The sequence below is a fragment of the Chlorocebus sabaeus genome, chromosome 20, assembly GCF_047675955.1.
Source record: "Chlorocebus sabaeus isolate Y175 chromosome 20, mChlSab1.0.hap1, whole genome shotgun sequence".
NCBI classification, from domain to species: domain Eukaryota; kingdom Metazoa; phylum Chordata; class Mammalia; order Primates; family Cercopithecidae; genus Chlorocebus; species Chlorocebus sabaeus.
This window is the reverse complement of record NC_132923.1, coordinates 1,345,029-1,371,486: the sequence shown is the minus strand read 5'-3', so window position 1 is coordinate 1,371,486 and position 26,458 is coordinate 1,345,029. Positions and strand designations below refer to the sequence as shown.

The following is a 26,458-nucleotide window of genomic DNA, read 5'->3' as shown; positions in this document are numbered from 1 at the left end:
TTGTATAAGCATTTCACGCATGCTAGCTCAATGAATGATCACAAATAATTGGGAATTTGGTTAGACATCTCATCTGAACAGTCCCTGCCCCAATACTACCCTGGAACATTCATCCCTTGGCCACTTGCTTTGATGAGCACATGTCTGTGTCTCCCACTTAAGTACTTACATAAGATGCTACTGAGTACCTGACTTCAGACCTACAGAGTCTGTTTTTTTGTTGGTTTATTTGTTTTTTGAGACAGGGTCTCAGTCTGTCACCCAGGCTGGAGTGCAGTGGCTAGACCTCAGCTTTCTGCAGCCTCAATCTCCCAGGCTCAGGTGTTAGCCTCCTGAGTAGCTGGGACTACAGACACAAACCATCATGCCCAGCGAATTTTTGCATTTTTCGTAGAGACAGGATTACTCCATGTTGCCCTGGTTGCTGTCGAACTCCTGGGCTCAAGCAATCTGCCTGCTTTGGCCTCCCAAAGTGCTGGGATTACAGGCGTGAGCCACTAGACCTGGCCCTTGCAGAGTCTTTATCAAACAGGAGTGAATATTAGGAGGAGACTGGGGAAGAATTCTCTTTGATTTTAACCCTGGTGTTAACACTCCAGCGATACAACTATGGATCCTCCAGGAAGACTATGTTTTTGCTGTATCAGTGCCACCTATTAGGAATTGTTCCATAAGAGAGCATGAGAAACTCTCTGGAGTTCAAAAAGTCAAAATGACATCCTTGCTAAAAAATCTCTTTATGGTTTGAGTTCCATAGTTACAACCAGGAATCTCTGGGAATTTGGTCTCCAAGCTATTCTCAGAGCATGTGTTGCATACATTCTGCAAGGCCCTTGGGGGATGGAGCAGGCCTAGTTTTCGGTTTTCAGCAGTGTTTGTTATCTTCACAGTCAAATGGAACACTGGAATGTGATATTTACTCAATTTTGCCCATTTTTCATTCAGTATTTATAATTTTTAATGTGGCAGGTCTTCTAAAAACCAACAAAAAATCTCTAATTTTGTGAATTTAGTTCCTAAAACAAATGAGAGCAAGAGACTTCTCACCCCTGAACTCCATCCCTGGCTGTTATCCTTCACTCTGTATTCTTATTCTTTCCTAAGTAAATAAGATACAACATTTATTGATCAGAGCATTTTATGGTTAATTCACTTTTCAATTTTCTAAAATACCATTTGGTTTCTTACCTACAGAGCTATAATACCAGAATTCACTCAGTATATGTGTAAGAATTACTGCTCCCATTTTCTGAAAGAAATAGAAATAGGACTAAGAGCAGTGATTTCCTTGAGTTAAAGAAAAATGATTCATGACACTGTTGAAGACAATAGAGAGGACTTTATTCAAGGGAGGCTATGTTAACAATACAAGGATTACTGCAGTGGAGTCTTGCAGTGTGGGAGAGAGATTGGACTGGAGTCTGACTCCGACAAGGACAAGTAGGGATTTATAGCCAAGGAGCAGGGTGTGGGGGTCAGTAGATGGAAAATTACTAAGTGGAAACGTCAAAGGTAAGGGAGATTCTTGCTAGACCGACTCAGCAGAATTCTTGCTGAAGGCAGGCCAGGGTGATTAGATGTCGAGGGTAATCAGATACCAAGGGTGGAGGATTTTTGTTAAACTTTAGCCGGCTTCTTGCTCAAACTGCATTCTGTAAGGACCGAGAGGGAAGCCCAAGGTCAGGCCCATTTGAGCAGGGGGCTTAGGGAAGTCTGATTAGAGTTAGTTTAAGGAGAGTCTTTGTCACCTGCTAAAAAGAAGAATTCGTTTTTATGGCTTAGAATAATAGTGTAATCATAGCAAGAGATGACTTGTCTATATCCATTTTATAATAATTCAGAAATCTTGATAATTTCTTTAAAAAAGAAGCATTTATCAGAGTCATAAATGTTGCTATTTATATGCTTAAGTAGTAGTATATCAGAATTAACAGAATGGAACAATTATTTAATGTGCAGGATAGTATATTCCAAATTATTTCATATTATGGAAATCAAAAATATTCCATAGTCCTTAAGCCATGTCTTTTTTTTTTTTGAGGCAGAGTTTTGCTCTTCTTGCCCAGGCTGGAGTGCAATTGCATGATCTCGGCTCACTATGACCTCTGCCTCCCGGGTTCAAGCGATTCTCCTGCCTCAGCCTCCCAAGTAGCTGTGATTATAGGCGTGCACCACCACATCTGGCTAATTTTGTATTTTTAGTAGAGATGGGGGCTTCGCCATGTTGGTCAGGCTGGTCTTGAACTCCTGACATCAAGTGATCCACCCCCCTCAGCCTCCCAAAGTACCTTAAGCCATTCCTTTTGAGACTCTGAAGAAAGGGTATGTTCCTAATGTTTTTGGTTTGGATTATCAGTTCATGGCAGAGCAGTGCCTTAATTGTACTTGGTCGTGACCCCTACTAGCTGTTCAATCATGAATCCTCCAGTACTTTTTATCTGAATAATATGGAGATCCTTTCTTCGTACTTTGTTAGACAACTTTTCTAGATCGGTTTCCAATAGTAGCAAAAGAGAAAATCCTTTAACCCATCTTTTCCAGAATTAATCTTTTCTGGTCACTTCATTTGCAGGAGTAAAGTGAATATTGAAAATACCGAAGTGAGCTTCAGTCATTTATAAGAATTGTTTAAAGAAGGCAGTCATCAATTACTTTTTTCCCATGATTGTATTGCTGATAGTAGTATCTGTATTAGTCTTTTAAGCAAGATTTTAAAGAATCCGGTTGTCCCCACCTTTATTTTCAAAAGATAAACTTAAAATTTATGTTTTTAAAAATTTTTTTAAAGTAAAATTTTAAATGACTCAACAGGCGATTAGATTCCGTCTAAGGATGAGATTGAATTCGCGATCTCAGGTTCTCAACATATATTTGGCCTTACCTATTGTTAATGAAACTTGCCAGCATGTAGGGCTGCATGTTGCAGAACTTAAATGGAACAATAAAACTATTTATAAATCCAGACACTTTTATGAAGATGTTTCCTTGGTTTCACTTATGTAGGCCTACAAAATGATCAGTTGTAAGGAACTGAAGGAAGTAAACACTTGAATGTACTCAAACGTCTAGGCTTTGCTGAACATTATATGATTAAAAAGCAGCCAAGTTCAATGCAGACTGAGAACTGCTGACAGTGGAGAAAATGAGACCCAGCATGGCAAATAATGTTTCATACATTGACTTGTAAGCCTGATCTCCACCCTGTATTCAACCCTACTCTCACCCTGTTTTGGAGGGGAAAGGAATTATCTAGTTAAAAACTGAATCTATGGGACAACCTGTCTCTCCTGAGGCAGCTGACTTATGCTAATTCTTGCTTAGCTCAGTTTCTTGAGTTTAGCAGAGGAGATCACTGTCACCCACACCCTCTTTAAATCAGCCTCCTATGGGACCATTTCTTCACAACAAAGGCCTCATTCATTCATTTATTCCAAAACATATTTATTGAGTGCCTTCTTTGTGTCAAGGACTAGGGATTCAGTGGTGAATAAACAGATAAAAATGCCTGCCCATCAGGAACTGATATTCTAGTGTGATTACTGCTAGGAGTATGTCTAAGTTGAATTGAGGCACAGAAGTAGATGTGTCTGAGAGGCCTCACGAGTTTGGTAATGGGGGTGTCCAACCTGTTTCTTTGTCCTCCAACAGGCTTTATTACCTGTGTGGGTATGGTAGTAAGTCTGTTTTGTGTTCCTTTAAAGGAATACCTGAGGCTGGGTAATATATAAAGAAAAGAGGTTTATTTAGCTCACAGTTCTGCAGGCTGTACAAGAAGCTTAGTGCCAGCATCTGTTTCTGGTGAGGGCCTCAGGCTGCCTCTATTCATGGCCAGAAGGTGAAGGGGAGCCTGTGTGTACAGAAATCACATGATAAGAGAAGCAGCAAGAGAAAGAGGAAAGATACCCGACTTTTTTTAACAACCAGCTCCCATGGGACTAATAAATCAAGAACTCGCTCACCCCTGAGGGAGGACATTAACCTCTTCATGAGAGATCAGTCCCATGACCCAAATACCTCCCCTTAAGCCCCACCTCCAACATTAGAGATCAAATTTCAGCATGAGATTTGGAGGGACAAATATCCAGATCATAGCAGGAAGAGACACTCTCTCCTATGAAAACACAAATTTGAAGAACAGTTGTCTTCAATGTTATACAGACTGCTTTCTGACTGCATATAAGAGAATTCTGTTTATAATTTGATCTAAAATTATAATGTCATGTCAGATCTCAATCATTTTAACTTAAGGCAGTTATTTTAGCCTTTGAATACATTTTTCCCCTGAATATTCGTAGTGTTGTGTGACAACTATCGAAAATATTTTAAGATTCCATTTTATCAGTAAAACGTGTGCCAGACTTTTTAATAGGCAGAGAGTAATTTGGTAGTATCAGTCCTCTTATCCTTTAAAGTCCCTTCATGCTCTAGAATTTGAATTCAGTGATTCCTTGTAGAAGGTGAGCCTGCCCAACACAATGGGCAGAGATATTGCAGAGAATGCCATTTTGATACTCTGAGAAGAACATGTAATTCCCATCCCTTGATTTTAAATGCAATTAAAGAGCCATAGTTTTTCAGAAGAAAGAGTACTCTTTGGCCTAACGGGTAGTAATTGCAGAGGTTTGGTCCTTAATCTGTCTTCAGGGTAGTTATTTCGTGGTTACTAGATGTTATAGGGACGTGCTTCTGAACATTGGTTTAGTTTTTATGGGTCTTGAATTTCAGATTGTGACATAAAACAGTTTTCTAGTACGTGGTACCAGTGATTTAATTATTAGAAGCCAGAAAGTAATAGGCCATTCCTCATGTTGGCTGACGACCCCAGGCTAAACCTCCAAGCTGTGTTTAGGACAGTAAATCAGGTTCCAGGGCTAGTTCACTCAGCCTTCAAAATGATTTTTTACCCCAACCCGGTCTTCTCATGGGCCCCTTTGTACACATACCTGAAGTTCACTTGTTTTCTGTTTTTGAGGCACTAATTGTAACTATGTAATCAGATGTCAGTTTGGTAGTCTAGAAACTCAATTTGAAGAAAATGAATAATAATTTTGTTAGTCATATTCTTTTTAATGGTGTTTCAGGAAGTATTTGAGATCGATGAAAGAGTACTCTTTTATGTGATCTAACGAAGAAGCCTCCCACAGTTGTGGGCAGCATTTTTTGAAAAGAGTAGCCAGGTCCAGTGAAAAGCAAATCTAGTACCATTAGTCTTTGAACTTTAATGGAATTAGCCAGATTTCCTGAAATAGTCCTAGAAGACTATCAAAAGCCCTAGGGGAGCTAAACTTGATTGAAAATATTATAGGAACTTGATCATATATAGCTTAGACCTCTGTAGCGTAGGCTGCTAAATTTCCCAGGGGAGAAATGTCATCGGGTCACCTTTAAAGAGTCATTGTTGATGGTTATGAATTCAAAAGATAAGCTTGAGGTTGAAGAGAAGTGACTGTGTTTTAGGGACAAAGTCTTAACAAAGTATTGTCTAAATTTGTATTTGAGGATATTAGAAATCCAGAAAACCACCATTTCTGGAACTATTCTGGGATGGCACTTTCTCAAGTTGGAGCCCAAGAATGGTTGAATTCCCAGAAAGCAAAGGATTTCTTGATGACTTGACTAGCAAGTATTAGAGGACAGCCTTCTCAGTACTGAAGGTTGTGTTCTATATTTTCATCATCTGCTGGGTGCCAGGCACTGTGCTAGCTTTGGGTATGTAGTGGTGAACAAAACAGATGTTCTCCCTGAATTTATGGAGTGGATAATCTAGTGGGGGTGACACACATTATTAAATAGGCCAATAAGCCAAAGTTTAATTACACTTTGTAACAGACACTATGAAGGAAAAGAGCAGATATGATTTGGGGGTGCTACTAGAGTTTTGGTCATAAGAGAAGACCTAAGGAAATGCATTTACTTGATGGTTTACCAGTATTTTAGATGTAATTTCTGCTTTCACAGAACTTTAGTAAGCTACACAAGGGAAAAAAACTCATCTTCTGTAATTCCTCCCAGTTTCTTAAGCCACTCAGCAAATGTTGACTACGGTTTAGTGGATCCATTTTGTGGTGTCCATTTTCCTTTAGGCAATCCTCCCTCTGTCTAATTTGGATTCAAAATCTAAATCTTTATGAGTCTGTAACAGTACCTGGCCATTACCAGTCTATAATCAGTGCTCATATAATTGTTGAATGAATTAGTGAAGGTTACAAATTGAGTGTGGTTTCTCAGTTAGAAGTGCTCTCCCAATTATCTGATGGAACCACAAACCTTCTCTTTTCCCATTATACCCCTCCTTCTTAACACAAGTGTTCCCAGCATTCTCTCCCCAAGAGTGATACCCTATGGCCCCAGGGTTCCATCTATCTCTTTTCTACAGATAACTCCCAAACCTACAGGTTCTAGCCCTGTTTTCTCTGCAGAGTATCAGTCCTCACCCCAATTTCTTACTGCTTGCCAGTCCTCTCCACTAAAATGTCCTCCTGGAAACTCAGACCTGTGTGTGCAACTCTTCTCCCTTTGCCTCCTTGGGTCTTTAGAGGTCACCTTCTCAGAGAGTCCTCCCCTGGTCCCCGCACTTAAAACTGCAAGCTACTCTCCACACTCACTCCCTAATCACTTTCCATGCTTTTTTTCCCCCATAACACTTATTCATCATTCTCTACACTTAACTGATTTTCTTTATTTTCTATATCCACCCTCTCACCCTCTTTTTTTATAAGAATTAAGCTCCATGAGGACAGGATTTTTTTTTCTGTTTTGTTCACTACTGTGTCCCCCAGTGCCTGTCATGTGGTAGGAATTCACTAAATGTTTGTTGAATTAATGAATATTTAATGTTCAGGCATTATATATATACATAGATATAATATATCATAATGCTTCTATTGCATTAGGAGACAGTGAACAAGTCAGATGCTTACACTGATCTGCACTGTCACTGTGAATGTAACAAATATGGACTGATCCAGGTGTTCTTGATGGTGACCCGGATATCAAGAGCGTCTTTGACCATAGGTGATGTGATTTTCTGGAATGATACGCAATTCTTGATTGAATTCAGACAAAAACAATACTCCCAGAAAAGTGGAGTGTTGGTGAGAATGGATTCTGAAGCCATACTGCTTAGGTTCGAATCTCTCCGGCCGTTTGCCAACTGAGAGGCTAGTCACATGATGTCTCCATGTTTCATTTCCTTATCTACAAAATAGGAATAATAATAATTCTTCCTCATTTAGGAGCTTGTTACAAGAATTAGATGAGCAGTGTTTAGCACACAGAAACAGTAAGTGTTTCTTAAGTAAATTATTATTCAGTAGTTTCATTCCTGGAAATTTAGGGTATATTAAACCCATGTAAAAGTACTTTATATTTAATTGTAAAACAGTGAGCTTCTAGACTAATTTAGTAATAATCAAATTTCTTTTTAACCTGCATGAATTATATGAGATACAGAACAGTTGTCATATGGGACTATCCCTGTGTGTCACAGAACAGCCAGCAGCCCTGGCCCCTGCTCACTAAATTTTAGTAATACCCTTCAATCATCATGACCACTTAGAGTGCCCTGGAAGGTTGGTGGTTTTTACATACACTGTTCTAGTGAGGCCCATACATTTGTTCTGTGACATCATTATAGATCATCTAACTAGACAAGCTCTCCTTATCTGAATCCTCATTGCCCAGTGTCCACAATACCCTTATCACAGTGAGCAAATTCTGCTCTGTCACAGTCAAACGCGTGCTCTCTCTTTTTTCCCCTCCCTGCCTTTGGACACTTCCCATCCTACATCTCTCCTGTCAGAGGAACTGTTTTTAATTTATTTCAGCAAAAGGAATACATAGTGGTGGCTAGAAGCTCTTTGCCCCATGCATGTGTTTTCCCTTAAGCCTCCAGAAAGATTCTTCAGTTTGAAAGCACTTACCCCATCTGCAGTTTGACTGTTACTCACTCAGCGTTCTTCCCACTTATGAGTGAGGGGCTCTAGTTTTACCACCCTCCCCTACCAGCTTCAATTTCACCCCACCTCAATTTTTGCCAGCCACTTCTTAAGGGAACCAAACCTCATTTCTAAAGGTATTTTAACATTATTCAATTAAATGGAACATTTATAAACTGGTTATAAGGGAAAAGATCAATACTAGAGTTCCCATGGAAGGTTTCTAAGAAGAAGTGGGCCTCAGAGAATTAACAGAATTGAACTAAGTAGAAAACTAGACTGGGCAGAAAAGAGCAGGAAAGGAGGGGGTTTGTTTGTTTGCCAAGCAGAGGAAAAAAATACTAACAGAAATGCAGTGCATGGTGTGTAGGGATGGTCAAAACCAGGACTCAGATTGAAAATTAGAGGTAAGAATGGCTGGCTGGGTGCGGTGGCTCACACCTGTAATCCTAGCACTTTGGGAGGCCAAGGTGGGTGGATCACGAGGTCAGGAGATCGAGACCATCCTGGCTAACATGGTGAAACCCCATCTCTACTAAAAATACAAAACATTAGCCAGACATGGTGGTGTGCGCCTGTAGTCCCAGCTACTCGGGAAGCTGAGGCAGGAGAATGGCGTGAACCCGGGAGGCGGAGCTTGCAGTGAGCCGAAATCGTGCCACTGCGCTCCAGCCTGGGAGACAATGAGACTCCGTCTCAAAAAAAAAAAAAAAAAAAAGAATGGCATAGTAGAGTTAACTTAGGGAAGTTCTTAGAAACCACAGTAAAAACATGGCATTCTGCCATTTCCTTGTTCATTGTATTCCCACCTCCCTTGTTTTTCCTTTCTTTCTTTCTTTCTTTCTTTCTTTTTTTTTTTTTTGAAGGTGTCTGTCATGGTCCATGTGTGAGTGGATATTTATTTACCTTCCATGCCCCACACATGCGTATCCCACACCCCAGGGGATTCAGGCACATATTCAGCAGCACTACCTGTCACCAGCGTACTTTACACAGAGAAAGCTACCTCTTTTTAGGATTAGTGTTTGATTCTGAATAGAAATCTCATTATTTATGCTTCTTTGCAAAGTACTGGTGAAGTCTTACCACTTTTTAATATTAAACTTTGTGTAAAATTTTTAGATATTTAATTGTTTATGGTCAAGGTTCTGGCTTGTGTGTTAGTCATCTCCCAGCTAACAGTCTCTTGGCAGGCCATGCTTAATTCAGTTATTGCATGTTAACAGGTTGTTTGAAATTCCACATTGCCTAGAGTTTTTCCACCTCCAATGTCCAGACACTTTTTCTGGCTTCTCCAACCCTTCTGGGCATTCAGAATCATAGTTTACCGCTCATGTTTGAAGCCATTTAGCTCTTTCCTTTTTATTTGCCTGATTAATTTTGAATTTGAATTAATCATATTTTATACCCTTTTCCTGACTCAGTTCAGTGTTTACCTCATTCTTGTTTACTCAGAAAGCCCAGAACATAAGATTTGAACCATTTGTGCAGTGCCCAAATGTGTGCTGATGGAAGAGTGAACCTTTAATGTTTTCACTCCAGTACTATTCCATTTGGTTCTATTTTTCCTAAATAAGTCATGGTCTTTTTTCATTAAGTATACATTTACAAAAATGGTTCATCAGTTTTTGCACATCACTCAGCTCTCACAACTCCCTGATCTAATGTTGACCATGTTCTGTTTTGTCATAAAACCCATGATTTTACTGCTTTCTCTTTACTAGAGCCCTGCCTATTAGCAGTGAAGACCTGGTCCTTAATGAAAGGGTGTGGTCCATCCTCAGTGTTTCACATCCCTGCCTGTGTTTTCCTTCAGGAGACCTTCCTTTCCTTCCCATCTAAACCAGAGTCTTCTCTGTTTCTGCAGTTAAAACTTGATCTGATAATTTTTATTCACACTGACGGGCAAATTGTAGGCAATGATTGAAGGTGCCTTTCTTCCCAGGGGTGGCCGGAACTCAAAGCCTTAAAGTAAAGGGTAGCAGGAGCTTCATCTGCCACAACTAAGAGGAGTTTCGGGGGCTCTCTGCTGCTCCTGGGTGCATACTGTATAAACAGATGCCCAGCCACCCAGGGGAGGGACCTGCGAAGACCATGAGTTACCACAAGCTGGTGGCCGTCCTTTAATTTTGTTAAAATTGTGTCCTCCTTTCATTAAAATCATTAAAGCCTCATCAGTAATGATGAGATTGCCTGACTAACTGTCCAAGGGTGTTAGTACTAAGCCACCCAAAGAACCTTTTTATAATGTCTCATAGAGTAGACCAGAGAATGCTGCTGTGACTCCTTTATCCTTTATAGAGGTGTGGCTATGTTGGGACTCCTAATGGCATGTTACCCCAAACGCTGAGCTATCCAACTTGTCAAGGAGCTTCCTGACTTCAGCTTCAGGCATTCACATGCTATCTGGTAGAGTCGTCTTCTAGCAATGCTGATAGTTTCCTTGGTCCAGAATTTGTTACCTTCAGAAGAAGAGTGTGAGGAAGAGATCCCATTTTAAAGCCACCTAGACCAAACCTAGCCTGAGTCTCCTTCTGGTTGGGCTTAAGATGACATTGCCATTCCAACCATGGCTAGGAACCCCTGAGTCTTGGAATCAGATCACAGCTTTACATGTTCCTCAAAGCATCTGAGCTTATATTCCCAGGTTTTCCATCTCTTCTTCATATTTAAAGCTTTTAAAAACCCCAGTTATCAGTTTAAACTATAACAGGCACATGGGCTCTAATGACTTCTGCAGGTGGTTTGGGCTGTATTAGAGAACTTGGTCTTGATCTTAAACTGTCATCTGGATTCTGAGTTAATCCAGGAAACCAGTAAAAATTAGTAATGTGTATTGCATGTCTCTGATACATGTGTTTTCCATTATTTGGTCTTCCACAGTGCATGCGCGTACACACACACACACACACACACACACACACACACACACAGCCCTTCAGTTTTTCTAAAATGGGGAGAGAGGGACTATGGTTCCAAAAGGAAATGACTGGTGTGGCGCCTTGAAATCTGAACTTAGTCACGTGTTCTAAATGAAATGACTCCAAGCACATTAACAAGATTTCTTTCTTTCATCTCCTACTTTTTGTAAAACACTGTGATAAGAAACATTGGCTAACTTATAGACTTTCAAATTTATTTCTGTAAAGATAAGTAATAGCCATTGCAAAGCAGCCGTACTTGTGAAATTGGAGTTAAGCTTCCGTAACAGTGGTCTTAAAGAATAGGTAGGGTTAGTTAATACATAGCAGCAACCAGCTGTTCTTCATCCCTGCTGAGGCTGGGAAAGAAGGAAATTAACTTCAACTATAATGGAAGAGATTTTCAAGACTGGTAATGGGAAATTTATCATCAATGAAGACTATTTCAAACATTGGAACAAATGAGTGACCAACAGAAGTGGAGAAATTATGTATTCTTTTGGATTTAAAATAGAATCTATCATCTGCTCAAGGCACTTAGAATTGGTAGATTAGAACTGTCTAGTAATTTTTAACTTTTGGGGGCCACAGACCCCATTCAGAATCTGATGGCCCCTCTCTCCAAAAACATGCACACACAAAACTTTGCATATGATTTCAGGGAACTTACAGACTCCCTGAAGTCTATAAATTAGACCCAAATTTAGGACACCCTGGACTAGATGATCTCCAAAGTCCTGTTTTAGCTCCCTAAGTGACAAGCTCCACAGCGTAGTTGTCCCGTACATAACAATGGAATCTGAAGATCAAATGTCAGACTTTGGATTTTCTTCCTCCAGATTTGTAATGCTTGGCATGCTCAGTGTCAAAGTTAAAATTTTTTTTAAAAAAAGTAGAATAGAAATAATTCTACATTTAAATTCAATTCTTTCTCTTGAAAAAAGCCAAACGTTTAATTTTAAAAATCATTGGTTGGCTGTGTGTCATCTTCGTAGAAAGGCCGCCAGCAGTTCTTCCCCAGCCCCACACCCTGCTCTGGATTCATGGATGAAAATGCCAAACTCAGATGCCTTGTTACCTACTCCGAATTCTTCCATGTTCACACATCTTCTTACTGTATTGCTGTGATTATTCAGCTGGGCTTGAAAAATATTATCTATTTATAATTTTCTCATCAGTTTTATGTCTAAGTTTCATTGACTACAAGTTGGAAAATGACCACCCAGAATTACAAATCAGGGAGTAATTTGGTCCTCTCCCTAAAATCAAGAGCTTTTATCCTGGTGGGAAGTAGGAGTGGAATATAGTCTGTGTGTATATTTAAACTTGTGATAATGAGTTGCCCCTTATGTAGAAAGCATGGCTCCGCATGGTTTTCCCGTTCCCTCTGCACACACTCTCTAGCTTACCTGCAAGTTCTATAGACTCCCTTTAATTCCATGTTGGAATTGTACTTGACACTTTGTGCCTGGAATCAGGAACTCTGGAAATAAAGATCTCCTCGATATGGAAGAGAAGTGATCTCTGGAAAAGAGCATAATTGTCAGATGTCTATAACTTGTCAGTTTTCACTGTACCTCGCGCTCCTAATGGCAAACCTTTACATTCGTAGTTGGAAGTGTCTTAATGAAGTCAGAAATATTACTGATGAATAGGAGCTAAGCACACTTGGCCAGTGTCTCCTTACCATTCCCATGGCATGCTGGTCCTTTTGACAGTTGTTTCTTTCCATTGTTGAAGGCAGGAAGGAGGACTTAGGAATTCTCTGTATTCCCCACTAAAAACCCCTTCTGTTCCAGTTGCTCTAACCAGAGTAATACACTGCACGGAAAGCATGCAAGATATACGATGTCTGTGGACAGATGCTCTGTGGCGTTATTAACCCTGGCAGTTGCTTTAGCCCTTGTTTAGTCAATGGAGGTTGTTTGGGAGCTAGAATTGGGAGAGGACAGGCCATCCTGGCACCTTGCCCACCTGTAGCTCTGCTTAGTGACTGAGAGTCCCTCTGTACCCTTGAAAGTTTATTGACAGTTCACAGGCTTAAAACACATTTCTGCCTTTCTGGGGCTGAAGCTTATGGCAGACATGCACATTCTATTGAATATTTATTCTTTGTGTGTATTCCTGCCTGCAGAGAATGTGATCAATGGGCAGGACTACGAAGTGATGATGCAGATTGACTGTCAGGTGATGGACACCAGGATCCTCCACATCAAAAGCTCATCAGTTCCTCCTTACCTCCGAGATCAGCAGAGGAATCAAACCAACACCTTCTTTGGCTCCCCTCCCGCAGCCACAGAGGCAGCCCACGCTGTCAGCACCATCCCTGAGTCATTACAATAGCACCCTGCAGCTATGCTGGAAAACTGAGCGTGGGACCCTGCCAGGCTGAAGAGCAGGTGAGCGAAGTGCTGCTTTCTGCCTTGGTGGCAGGCAGAGAACTGTCTCGTACTAGAATTCAAGGAGGAAAGAAGAAGAAATAAAAGAAGCTGCTCCATTTTTCATCATCTTCCCATCTATTTGGAAAGCACTGGAATTGAGACACAAGAGAACAATGTTCCTTCAGTGGCAAATGCAGCCCTGCCTCCTCTGGTGTTTCCTGGGGTAGACATTTTTTTCTGTACCTTTCTAAACCTCTCTTCCCTCTGTGTTGGTTTTGTGTTTAAACAGTCATCTTCTTTCAAATAATATCCACCTCTCCTTTTTGCCATTTCACTTATTGATTCATAAAGTGAATTTTATTTAAAGCTATGCCGCACATGCATGTTCACATGGGTTCCACTGATTCGATTTTCATTCATTTAATGCAAACTCATTCTGGATATTGTGCTTATTTGAGAAAACACATTTCAAAACCAAAACAGCCAAAACCCCTCCAAAAACAGTCAAAACAATTGGGAGCTTTCTAAAGGAAAAACTCCCAGTTGGTAAAGTTTATCTTTACTTAGGATTTGTGGCTCACACCTAAACAAAGGGGGTCAGGGAGTGTGTACAAATTTGAGAAAATAGAAGGGTAAGGGAAGGGCCAGTGGTGGGGTTCGAAGAGAGGAGATAGCTCCATTAATACACATGTTTAAAAGATGGAAAGTTCGATGTGATTGCAGTATGAGATTAAAGCCACAGCTATTGTTTATTTTGAGAACTCTAGGCCACTAAGTATTAGCACACATACTTATATTTTCTCTTTACTAATCTGGTATAGGTTCTCATGGACCACAGGACAAAGCTTTCATTTTCATTCATTCTTCTATTGAAATTATACCAAAATCAGCTGAGGAACATGGAAGTAACTTTAGACTTAAACAAGACAAAAGCTTTTCACTGGAGAATTGACAAGTATTTGCTCCTTAAAACAATCCTGATTACTGAATGTGGATTCCTGCTGAGGGAGTGCATCCCATAATATGGCAACAATTTTCACTTTCTTGAATGAAAAGACAGTGAAGGAATTAAATCTTTTGTCCTCCCATGGTTTAAAAAAAAAAAAAAAAGTTGTGTTCATTTTTACTGTACTATGCCTCTTTTTTCACCATAGTAGACAATTATGTTTCATTTGATAAATTCATAGAAATGGATCTGAGACAGTGATGTCCTCTCTAATGTTCTGCCTTCAGTTTCTAGAGTGAGTCTTCCTCCCTCTCCTACAAAACTTTTCCATTTTTTGATGTAACTCATCTACAAACACTGTTTCTTACCCCCATTGACTTGCCTTTGTCAGATTTATTCTTGTTCCACACTATAGCAATCAATTTCTCTTCTTGCTTGCAAGAAAGGGAAAGAGAAATTATAGCAACCTCTCAAGGATTATACATAGCTAGTTAGTTTTCTGCCTGTGAAATTAGGCCTGGCTCCTAAATAATTTTAAAGAACCATCAGCACTTCTGACTCTCTGTACTGGTGCCTCTTTGTCCAAGCTAGTTAAATGCTTTCCAGGGAAATCAGTTCAACTTTTGTGAGCGGGGAAAAGAAGGGCTTTATTGTATTACCTGGGATTCTGGAGTTTGAAAAGTGCTAATTAACCTTCCTCTTTTTGCACATTACAAACATTTTTAAGTCAGTGCAGCACTTCCCTTAGATTTGGCTATCCTGGGTGATTTTCAGACAAGAACTGTTTTCCCTGGGGACCATTCTTCTAATGGGTGCCAAGGAATATAAGGCAAATGCCCAGAAGACCTTCAGGTGACTGGGCAGTCTTATCGTGGGATATTTCTCCTGACCCTGCCCCTTCCCATTACTGTAATATGAATTAGCCACACGAGAGGCTGTGACCATGGCTAGTAGACAGTGGCAACGTAGTCATCCCCAAGCTGCTCATCTGCTGGAACTGTCATACGGTATCATGGTCAGTGTAAACCTGGTTTGTGTGGGGTGATTATAAGTAGAGTTTCCCTCCTCTCCGTGACATAGAATCACAGGAGAAGGACCTATCTCATGACCTTCTTCTTAGCGCTTCACTTTTACTTCATCTTTCGATTCCCAGCTTTTTCTGTGATCATTTTACCAACTCCTCAGATGGAAGATTTTGGTTATGTCATATTCACCAACGTTAGTCCCTGTCTTCCAGGTGAAAAGGTGGGTAGCGGTTGGGAGGTAGTCTCCACTGAAGAGCAGGAAGGTGGTAGCAGGCCGGCAGCCCTGCCACAGAACTAGGGGTGCCTGTGAGGTGCTGCCCAGAGCAGCCTGGGAGCTTTGCCTTCTTTTCTGTCTCACTAGCCCTTCCGCTCTTTGTCATTGCCTATTCTTGAATGGATCTTTGAGATGAGGGAACAGGATTCTCCTAAGGGTAGAGTTTTAGGAAATGAGTGAAAGGAAATTGACAAATGCAAAGAAGCAATCTACTTTTTAAATTGCTGGCAAAGCTATAATGAATCCCTAGGCACAATTGTAGTTTTTATTTTAATGTTTGTATGCACAAGGCCCTTTAGGAAACGAGAAGTTGCCATGCCAGATTAATTTTTTTTTTTTGGTGGGATTGCCTTTTGGGGGTTGCAGCCAGAAATTATGGGTAATATATGTATTTTTTATTTATTAAAATTTAAATGGGATTTTGCAAGCTTATGAGACAATTAGATAAACTCATGGAGGAGGCAGGTCCTCCTGTTATTAGATGATTTTGTACTCTTTGGGCTAACAATAATGCAGTCTTGAGAAGTAATGGTGGAGGCTGATAGGAACAGTCTTTCTGCAAGTCCCAAATTTTTAAGGCTTAGTGGAAGTAAGTGGATGGTTCCTCATGTTAACTACTGAGTCAGATGTTAGGAGCTTGTCCCTTGGGGTTGACTTATGTCCAGCAGTACAGGGACACAGCTTCGTTAGAGTGTTAGTGTAAACTAACTCCAAAGTTAGGAGTTAATGTGAAAGGATCAACCTTGAAACAAATCTGTTGTTTGCCATGCTTGTAGTACAGAAATTTCACATTGAGTTTTGGGTGGGATTTGTGTTTTCACAAGTAAAAAATCCCCCGTAATTATAAAACTCAGACCATAATTATAAAACTCAGAGCATCATCTAATTTTTTTTTTAAAAAAAATGACTACAAGTTCCAGCACAAAACTGGCATTTCTTTGCCATTTCTTGCCAGTAAGAAGTAGACATGGAGGTATTTGAAAGCAATGTTATGTGAGTCATTCTTAAGTGTTCCAAGTAAATTTAGAAACCGACAAGGAACTTGGGATTCAAATTGATTTTTCAAATCATTTTTTAAAGAGACATCATCCTGATTAAATCCTCTTGGCCTGAATCTTCCTCCCCAGTGTGTATTCCCCGGTAGTCACCGCAGCAAGAGGCTGGTGAGACTGCCATGGCAGCATTTAGCATCATTAAAACTAGAAAACTCTCAAGCTCTTTGCCACTTTCCTACTATTTTTTGATTCTTGCCATTTTACTAAGCTCAGGTTGTGAAACTTGACAGAAATGTATTACAGGAAAAACTTGTAATTGTATTTGACCTTCTAACACATTGCAAAGTTTCAAAGTGACTTTCACTTTCAACAACATATTAGAAGTAACCACTTTTGCTTTCACAGCCTGAAGAGCTAGAGCCTGATCTGATGCCCCCTTTGACTCTGAAGTCATGGGAAATTTTCCAGCCATGAAAGCCCTCTTTCCACTGCATACTAATGGGCTGACTCAGCTTCCTTCAGCCAACTGAGATCTTTTCATTGGCTATTTGCTATTTCATACTAATTAACTATTGGCTATTTCATACCAATTAACCTCTTAAATAAGATTGTTAATTGCCGAAATTGATAGATACTTATTACCACCTGTGGACTCCATATTCCTTACCAAAAATGTTATTTTCATCAGTCCTGAGTCGTTTTAACTTACAGAAATTAGGATTGTTGCTGCTAATATGAATACCAATTATAACTTTTAAAAACAAGAATAAAGCCTAAAAGATAGAGAATGAAATATAAGAAATGTTCATTCCCACCCCTAATAACATTTGGAAGTGAATATTCCCATTTCCTTCCACCCACAGGGACTGGGATTGATTTTTAATTTTCTAGGAAATAATACTAGACTATCCAAAAAGATGTTGCCAGAATCCAAAAGGAACAATGCTTGTAAAAGAAAAGCAGTTTTCTCCTACCTAAAAAAAAGATAGTAAAGTGTGTTCTGTTCTTATCTTTTTAATGACTAAGCTTAAAACAGTTTATTTTGGGTAAGACTAGAACTTTCGGCAGTTTGTTCTAATATCTGTGTTATTAGATGCAATCGAATTTATGCAAAGAAGAATGACAAAGGTATCTGATTAGGAAATTTGATCTTACGTATGAATCCATGTCATGGCCAGCCACTGTCACACAGTGGGTGCCATTCTCAACATATTGGTTTGCTAACTTTAAGCATTAGGGATTTAGCACACTAAAATACTTTTAATTATATTAGGCTTGGTAACTAAGGAGTAAATAAATCATAGTTTATCATTTGCCAAGGCCAACAAACAACACCGTTGTGCTGTTTGCTCTCAATGAAGTTGAATAAACCAGGAGGCTTGGCATATCCCGTTTATGTTAATCCCAGCTAGAGATTAGCAGGTTGACTCTCACAGCAATTGTATATTGGTCCATTTTAACTCATACTTGCCATAATTTCCAGGCCAGTCACCAGGACAGAGGAGATGATGGGGAAACAGAGCTTTAGATGAAAACTACTATGCACTACTAGCCTTTGAGGCACTGGTTTCCTGTTACCACTTTGGCAAGTATGGCTGGTCTAAGTCCAGTAGGGCTTCATCCATGGAGCCATTAGAACTGAGGAGGGAATGTCAGAGATACCATTTCACCAGGATCTTTTTGCTCAGGTTGTACCCATGCCAATTGAAGAACGTGTTAAAGATGAGGAGGAGAGATGTACCATTCTCTCCCTTAATAATGATGTTGGTTTGCAAAACCTAAAGAAATAATAACAACAGACTATTTCATACTTTCAAGCAAGTCTTTATAATATAATACTTGTTATTTCTCTAAAATTCAAATAAAGAATTTTTAAACTTACCTTGTTTTATTCTGTTTGTAGAAAGAGAGAAAAAAGCCCTCAAATGAATCTTCAGTGTTGGGGGATTAGTAATGAGAAAGGAAGCCTGAAAAGGCTTTGTGGCTTGTGTTACTGTTAAGATGAAACTGTTGAACTATTTTCCACTCTTCTCCCAAGCCTAATTAAGTAAAAATTTCCTCTATTTAAGTGTCCAGATATTTAAACTACAATCTTATCAAGGAAAAAAAATCTAAAAACCCATATTTTATCTTTCTATGTCTTCAGGAAACTGGGTTACTCAGTCACGCATTTTGTCCTCACCAAAGGCCCCTTCCCAGCTTGCAATGGCAGATGCCACCACACTTGAAACTAGTCACTGCAGACTGACAGCAAGGGATCCGTCCAGGAATAATTAACGCAGGCATTTGCTGAACACCCAATGAATGCCTCCAACACTGGTTTAACTATATTATTTCAATCTTCTCTACATCCTATTTTGTAAGATGGTTATTAATAAGTAATGGAGCTGGCCAGGTGCAGTGACTCATGCCTGTAATCAGCACTCTGGGAGGCCAAGACAGGTGGATCACCTGAGCTCAGGAGTTTGAGACCAGCCGAGCAAAATGGTGAAACCTTGTCTCTACAAAAAATACAAAAATCAGCCAGGCATGGTGGTGGGTGCCTGTAATCCCAGCTACAAGCTACATGGGGAGCTGAAGTGGGAGGATCACTTGAACCCAGGAGGTGGAGGTTGCAATGAACCGAGATCACACCACTGCACTCCCGCCTGGGTGACAGAGTGAGACCCTGTCTCAAAATAAAAATAAAAAATAGTGGACCCAATATTTGGGCCCAGCCAATTATGTGAATTATTCACCACTATATTATTCCACCTCCTGATAAATAGATCTGGCATAAGTTCATGCCCTAAAAGAGCTCACAGTCAGCCCCCATATACATAAATTACAAAATGACAATAACATCAGGGTTCTCTGAGAGGCAAAACTACATTTGTTTCAGAAGATACTTTACTGGACTTATTTAGAAAATGAGACCCCCCCCCCCGCCCCGCCCCGCCATCTAGAAGGAGACCAACCTCAAATCACCTCTTCTGCAGAGTAAGTTAGCAGAGATTGGAGAGTAGAGAGTTGACAGCAGAAAAAAGGAATGGGACCAAGCAATAGGGCTGGAGACTAAAGACCCTGAGGGGAGTGTCCTGAAAAGACCCCCTGGTGGCCGGAGGGCAAAGGACTTTTACAAACTGTGATGCTGAAATGCAAATCCTCTTCATTGCCCCAGCTCTTCAGTAAAAGCAGATACACAGTTTTGTATCAATGTTGCCTTGGGAGTGAGAGACTGAGGGTGGGACTCAATGTGGTATAACTAGTGAAGAAAAAGACAGCACAGCAAGATAATTCATACACTGAAGTGTCAGTGGATGTCAGGTGAAACAGGGCAATAAAAACTGCTTCAACCCCCACCCCCCACCCTCAATCTTTATGGCATTGTCCCCCTGGGACTTCTCACTCTATGTGGGATATGGTTCAAGTCAATTTTTGAATCTCAAAGGGTAACCACAAATGACATTTGGTTTATATAATACAGGGTATCACAAATAGAGGGTTTCTTTAGCATTTACCCTGTAATTTACCCAACTGGTCCAATTTTGGTAGAGATTTAAATCCCTTCCAATGTTTTGCTCACCATAGGAAACCTATAGCATATTTCACTCCATCACATTCATTCAGCGTGATCTGTACAAATGCCTAAAGAGAACCCTGCTCTTGGTTCAGTTCATAGTAGGAGCTGATGCTTATTGAAGACTTAACCTTCCAGGCATCATGCTAAGACTTTACAAGCATTAGCTCATTTGAGCTTTGCAGCAAGCCTTCATCATCGACATAATAATATTAATACCCATGTCTGTGAATTACAGATGAAGAAATAGTCACAAGAGATTAAATAACTTGCCCAGGATCTCACAACTAATACATAGCAGAGTTGAGATTTGAAATTAAGTCTGTCATGATTTTAAAGCCACATTCTTTCTACTATGCTACATTGTGGTTCATCCTTTGAAGTCATAAAGAGACAAATGAGCGAGGAAGAAATCAAGCCACACAACACGGGCAACCAGGGTGTTGAGGCATGTTCAGGAAAGAGGGAGAGTCGCTAAGAGGCAAGGTCCAGCAGTACCCAAGGGTTTTCTGTGAGTGACTCAGAAGGCATAACTCAATGCTGGCTGCATGCATAGCCCATGCTGGGCTGCTGCATCAATTCTTCTAGACCTCAGTCCTTGTCTCCATCTTGGATGAGTTACCCAGTGGAGTGGATACAAGCTGGTTCCTCCATAATTGAAGATCCTAGGCTCTCCCAACTCTCTACTCTACTCATACCCAAGAGCCCACCCAAGTGTGGCATCCAGCTCCATCCCAGGATGTATCCACCGTCTGCCTTGTGATTACAAGTTCTACTTCTATAGAAAGTTTCCGTTGCAGATGTAACTGCTGATGTGGATGCTGGACTATGAAATAGAGATGCTTATGTAAGAGATCACTAATCTGCAGACTCAAAATTGAAATGGTTTGTTTCAGAAGTGAAGGACATATCTTTAAAATAAATACAACACACCATATTAATAAATGGATCATCTTGTAAGATTAAGTGCAGCAGTGTCAGTCCTAAAAGCTGTATCCATTTAGAAGGGGGACCTTGCCAGGCTAACAGAAAATACTGTTGCCAATTCTTTACGGTATGGTCCATATTTCTGCAAACATCAACTGGGTACAAAGGAAGAACTGACAGCCTCAAAAGCCATCTCAGATGCTCCTTCCCTAGGTGTCCTGCTTGACTTCTGAAGCCTCCGAGGTTATCTCCATTGCCTGAGCACCTCATGGAGCTTCGATTCTTGGGCTGCATTTCTTCATAGTGGGCTAGAGGCAATGGCCCTGGAATTTAAACCTTTGCCACCAGTTCTAAGTGTTGTGTGAAGTTCCGACATCTATCATGGAGCTGTGGGAAACCATGTAGATGATGAACTAGACAACATCCTTGACATGTCCTTCACATGTCTAGAGACATGAGTGATGTCTCTTCCATGGGACTCGGTGGTCACCCTTCTGTCCCCACAGAAGAGTAAAGACCATTTCCAGGCGAGGGTAAGATTTCTGGTCAGCCTGAAAAAGAAAGTTCAGTTGGACACAAGCTGCTCTCAGGAGAGTTTGGGGGTGGGAAGTTCATGGCCAGCATATTTGTCATGAGCCAAGATCTCACCCACTCACTTGGCTGCTGGCCCCAGGACATCAAACAATCCATTTCGCCATATTGTCTCTGGTTTCCTGGTGCTGCTGGAATTCTCTTCTGCTAAGCCACTCGTTCACATCAGATCAACACATTGCCCCTTTCAGCCTGGCAGCCTTTAGGAAGACAGAATTACAGCAACAATTACAATTCAACATTTAGAAAGCCACATATCCAGCTAGGCTGTTTCCATCAAATCGCCAGCTTGGGGGAGCTGGAAATTCATCTTAATTTAGACAATATGAGCAGGAAAGATGCTGAAACACTTAATCTCTTGTTTTAAATGGCTCTACAGGTCACCACTTAAGGAAGCACAACTAGAAGCACATTGCAAGTAACAGCACGGTTGGGGCTGATTCCGTCTTCCCAGGATTTATCATCCGGCACAAGTCAGCAGGGTACGAACAGTCCAAAGAAGGAAAAGGCCACTCATAGAAAGACTGTTTTTGTCGCCATAGCAGCATCTCATACTTCTCCTTTCCTAACTCTCATCGCCTTTGCAATTACCGGTTAAACATTTATCATCCCTGTGGGACAGTGAGCTCCAGAAGAGCAGGAACCCTACTTATGTCTTGAATTTGATTTTTTTCTCCAGTAGTGCTGTGGATATAGTGTGCTTGGGACATGGTGGTTTGGGCATTTTAGGCTAAATCAGGATTTCGTTGAATTATTGAGCATTTAGAAAGCCACAAATATACACTGTCCTTTCAGGAGTGTGTATGATAGACTGGTATTTGTCACATTGCACTAGCTACCGCACCCTATGCGCATATTCACAGGGCACAGAAGTTGCAGGATGTGCGATGCCCAATGCTGAGGCAGGACTGCAAGGGAAACAGCAGAGATCCCTGCCTTCCCTTAAAAGACAAGGCATCATTAGTTTTCCTCTTCCCCTTTTCATTTCATCCTATTGCTTTTTCCTCTGACTTCAGTCTGTGGCATATTAGAAATGGGCCTGGAAAGAGGATGTAAACCGGCAAGTCTGCAAGTGGGGCCCTGAGACTGCAGCAGCACCTCAAAACTTGTTAGAAATGCAACTTTCCTGGCCCCATCCCAGACCCATTGAGTCAGACTCCGAGGCTGGGCCTAGTACCCTGTGTTTCAGCAAGCCCCCCAGAGGACTCTGAGAGGGGCCTGAGAAACACCCGTGTAGTTCCCTGTCAGCAAGGCTGGAGGATGGGAAGATCCAGACTCCGGCCAGAGAGGAATCTTCCCCCGGCTGCTATTGTTGGGGTGGGTGGGAATATCAGGATCACCTGAAGTCAGGAGTTCGAGACCAGCCTGGCCAACATGGTGAAACCCCGTCTCTACTAAAATACAAAAATTAGCCGGGCTTGGTGGTGCGCACCTGTAATTCCCACTACTTGGGAGGCTGAGGCAGGAGAATTGCGTGAGCCTGGGAGGCAGAGGTTTCAGTGAGCCGAGATCATGCCACTGCACTCCAGCCTGTGCGACAGAGCTAGCTAGACTCTGTCTCCGTTAAAAGAAAAAAAAAATTGTGTGTGTGTGCTGCCTTTTTGGAAGTCCACAGGAGTTACATCTTCAGTATCCACAGCCTCCATTCCTGCTGCTGCTGCTGCCCTGGGTAGCTGCACTCCCAGCTGAAGGGCCTGAATCAGGCCTGTGGATATAGTGTGCTTGGGACATGGTGGTTTGGGCATTTTAGGCTAAATCAGGATTTCATTGAATTATTGAGCATTTAGAAAGCCACAAATATACACTGTCCTTCCAGGAATGTGCATGATAGACTGGTATTTGTCACACTGCACTAGCTACTGCACCCTATGCAAAAAGAAAAAGAAAAAAAGAATTGATTAAGGAATCAGATGCATGCACTCAGTCGAGTCAGCCACCATCCAGGCTCGGGGGCTACATCCAGGACGAGAGGCAGAACCGGCTGCTTGCTCCCCCACAAGTCCACGGCTCTCCTGGGCACTGAACTCCTGGGAGCCCGTGCTTTGAACCAGCACCCTTTGCTGTGGGACCTGGAGCAGGTCTTCACTGGGTGGCTGGGAGAACCCCCAGCGCTGGGCAGGGGCACCCCAGAGAGAATGCTCCTGGCCCCTCCTTCACAGCTCTGAAGACAAGGTGTGTGCCCCAGGGTCCATGGCAGAGTTGGCTAAAGGCTGGAACCCCCTTCACTTCAGTCCTAGCTTGGTGGTTCTCAAACTTTGCTACACTTTGAAACCACCTGGGGACCTTTAAGAAATACTGGTGCCTGGCTCCCACCCCGACGTTCTCACTGAATTGGTACAGGGTGTGACCTGGGCATAGGAGTGTGAACATTTCCCCAGGTGATTCTAATGTGCAGAAAAGCTCGGGAACCAATGAACGCTGTCTTTCGAGGCCTAGTTCTGATGTTTATGGAGCGACATCATCCTAGAGGTTGAGGGTGGAGTAGGGTCCCTGGAACAAGAAAAAGAAAATGCGTTTAGATAATGAAAGTCCAAACCTAGCAAACAGCTGGGAAAGAAAGGAGGGGAGAGAGGTAGGGGTGGGGGCTGGAAAGTGCTGGATTCACTTGTGGAGATGATGTCAGACATTCCTCTGCGATGTTAGAGTGGGGAAATGCATGAAAATAACCATGGCTGTGAAAATGGAACTTTTTGGGAAATGGCATATTCTTGGAAGGAGAGGGAGCCGGGAGAAGAGGGACAGAGGGGGAGAAGGAGAAGAGAGAGAGAGGAGAGGAGTGGTGGGGGGAGGCCCTGGCGCAGAGAGAACGAGAGGGAGAGTCTGCTCCCAGACTTCAGGGAACTGGAAAAACAAAAACAGAAACAGAAAGACGTGAAAAGAACTGCAAAGGAAAGGAGAGAAGGTTTGGGTTGGGTGAGGAATGGGGGAAGAGGATAACTGCTGACCCAGAAGAAGCCTGAAGCAACAGAAGAAACGGTAAATCAGGAGGGAGAGAATAGCACACAAACAGCGGGCCAGCCAAAGCCACCCCACTTCAGGCTCTTGGGCCAGTGGGAGGCGGAGTGCACCCCTTCTTATAGCAGCCCTCAGGCAAGGGAAAAGACACTGCAGTTTGCCTATGTGTTCATTCCCTTGCGTCCTGAAGGTTCTCTCCCCTCCACACTTTTCAGAGTTCCTAGAGAAAGGAGCTCTGGGTCTGTGGCTGGAAAGCCAGACCCTCCCTCTTTGAAATCTCCCTGTTGGGCTTGTGCTGCCATGGCAGCTGAGGGGCAGTGCCCCAGGGACAGGTAGGTGAGTTGTGGTTGCAGGCCTCTGGCTCTGTGACTGTTGGGGTGGAGGCGGCTACCCCCTCTCTAAGGCTGGCACCAGCCTGAATCTTAGATCTCACTCTGATGGCTTCTCTCAGGGAGAGACATCCAAATATTGAGTCACAGAGGAAAAAAAGAAAAAAAGCTTTGAAGACCAAACCAAGAAAAATTATACAGGTTCTTAAATTCCTAGAGGAAAGATTTGACTCCAACTTTGTACAAAATCAGGAGACGGCTCACAAGGGGGTGTGATTATAACCCACCTGCTATGACAAACCATCAGCAAAGTCAAAATACCAGCCCGTGATATGGCCCCTCTGCTTCTCAGTGTGCCCTGGGAGTGGGCAGGCAGGTCCCATCTTCGCTAGTGGGACAGCAAAGGGTGCAGCAGGTATGAAGACCCTCACCAGCCCAGCCTGCGATCAGTGCTCCCCACCAGCGGAACTGTTTTCCTGACAGCGTCAAGATAGGTGAACCTTTTGGACTTACTCAAAGCTAACGTCAACATCAAGTGCTTCACGGTGCTGAGTGTATCTACCAGCCAGTTTCACTCTTCTGCAGCATGGCAGGCCCCTCGACACCTGGGCTGAGGCTGTCCTCTCCCCAGGACTGTCCTCTTCCCCCACAACCGCCCTCTCCCCCCACGACTGCCCTCTCCCCCCACGACTGCCCTCCCACGCAGAATGTCCTCTCCCTCAGACTGTCCTGTCCCCTCCCCTGGACTGCCCTCTCCCCCTGGACTGTCCTCCTCCCATGACTACCCTCCCTCCCCAAACTGTCCCAAACTGTCCTTTCCCCTGAACTGTCCTCTCCCCAAGGACTGTCCTCTCCCTCAGATTGTCCTCTTACCCCAGAGTGTCCTCTCCTTCAGACTGTCCTCTCCTTCAGACTGTCCTCTCCCCCTGCACTGTCCTCCTACATTGGGCTGTCCTCTCCCTCAGACTGTCCTGTCCTCTCCTTCCAGACTGTCCTCTTCGCCCGGACTGTCTTCTTCCCTGTTGGGGAGAGGGCTTGTCCCTCAGACTGTCCTCTCCCGAGACTGTCCTCTCCCCATGAACTTTCCTCTCCCCCTGGACTGTCCTCCTACACTGGACTGTCCTCTCCCCCAAGACTGTCCTCTCCCTCAGACTGTCCTCTCCCTCAGACTATCCTGTCCTCTCCTCCTTGACTGTCCTCTTCCCCTGGACTGTCCTCTCCCTCAGACTGTCCTGTCCCTCAGACTGTCCTCTCCCCCCAGACTGTCCTCTCTCCCTGACTGTCATCTCCCCAGGCTGTCCTGCCAGCTAGGTTTCAGGTGCTCTGGGGATTCGCAGGACAATGCTTTGTGCCCCACAGCAGAGAGCCACCTTGCATGCCTCCAGACAGCAGTTTCCTGCGGAAGAGCGGCCTGGGGCCTCCGCTCCTCACTGCCTGACTGAACTCCCTTCTCCCTGCACTGCTTCATGTCCATCCTGACCAATGGCATGGCCTCACAGAGGAACAAAATGTGGACTGGCTTCCTCAGAGTGAGAAAGGCGACAGAGCCTGGGGTCAGCACCAGCTACTGGCCCTTCTCTTTCAAGAGAGAGGAGAGAAGTTAGGGTGGGGCTCACCC

The 26,458-nt window shown here is 42.6% G+C and overlaps 1 protein-coding gene across 2 annotated transcripts in view; it reads left to right on the top strand.

The window, feature by feature from the left end:
• ATF6 (activating transcription factor 6) overlaps positions 1 to 13,605 on the top strand; it is a 188,473-nt gene extending 174,868 nt beyond the window's left edge. Inside the window, exon 16 of one of the 2 annotated variants that reach the window (XM_007976372.3) lies at positions 12,993 to 13,605. In XM_007976372.3, coding sequence (XP_007974563.3) covers positions 12,993 to 13,201 — 209 coding nt within the window. In that variant the 3' untranslated portion in view covers positions 13,202 to 13,605. The remainder of the gene's footprint in view (positions 1 to 12,992) is intronic. The other variant, XM_073008194.1, reaches the window with a different exon arrangement.
• Positions 13,606 to 26,458: the final 12,853 nt, after the last annotated feature.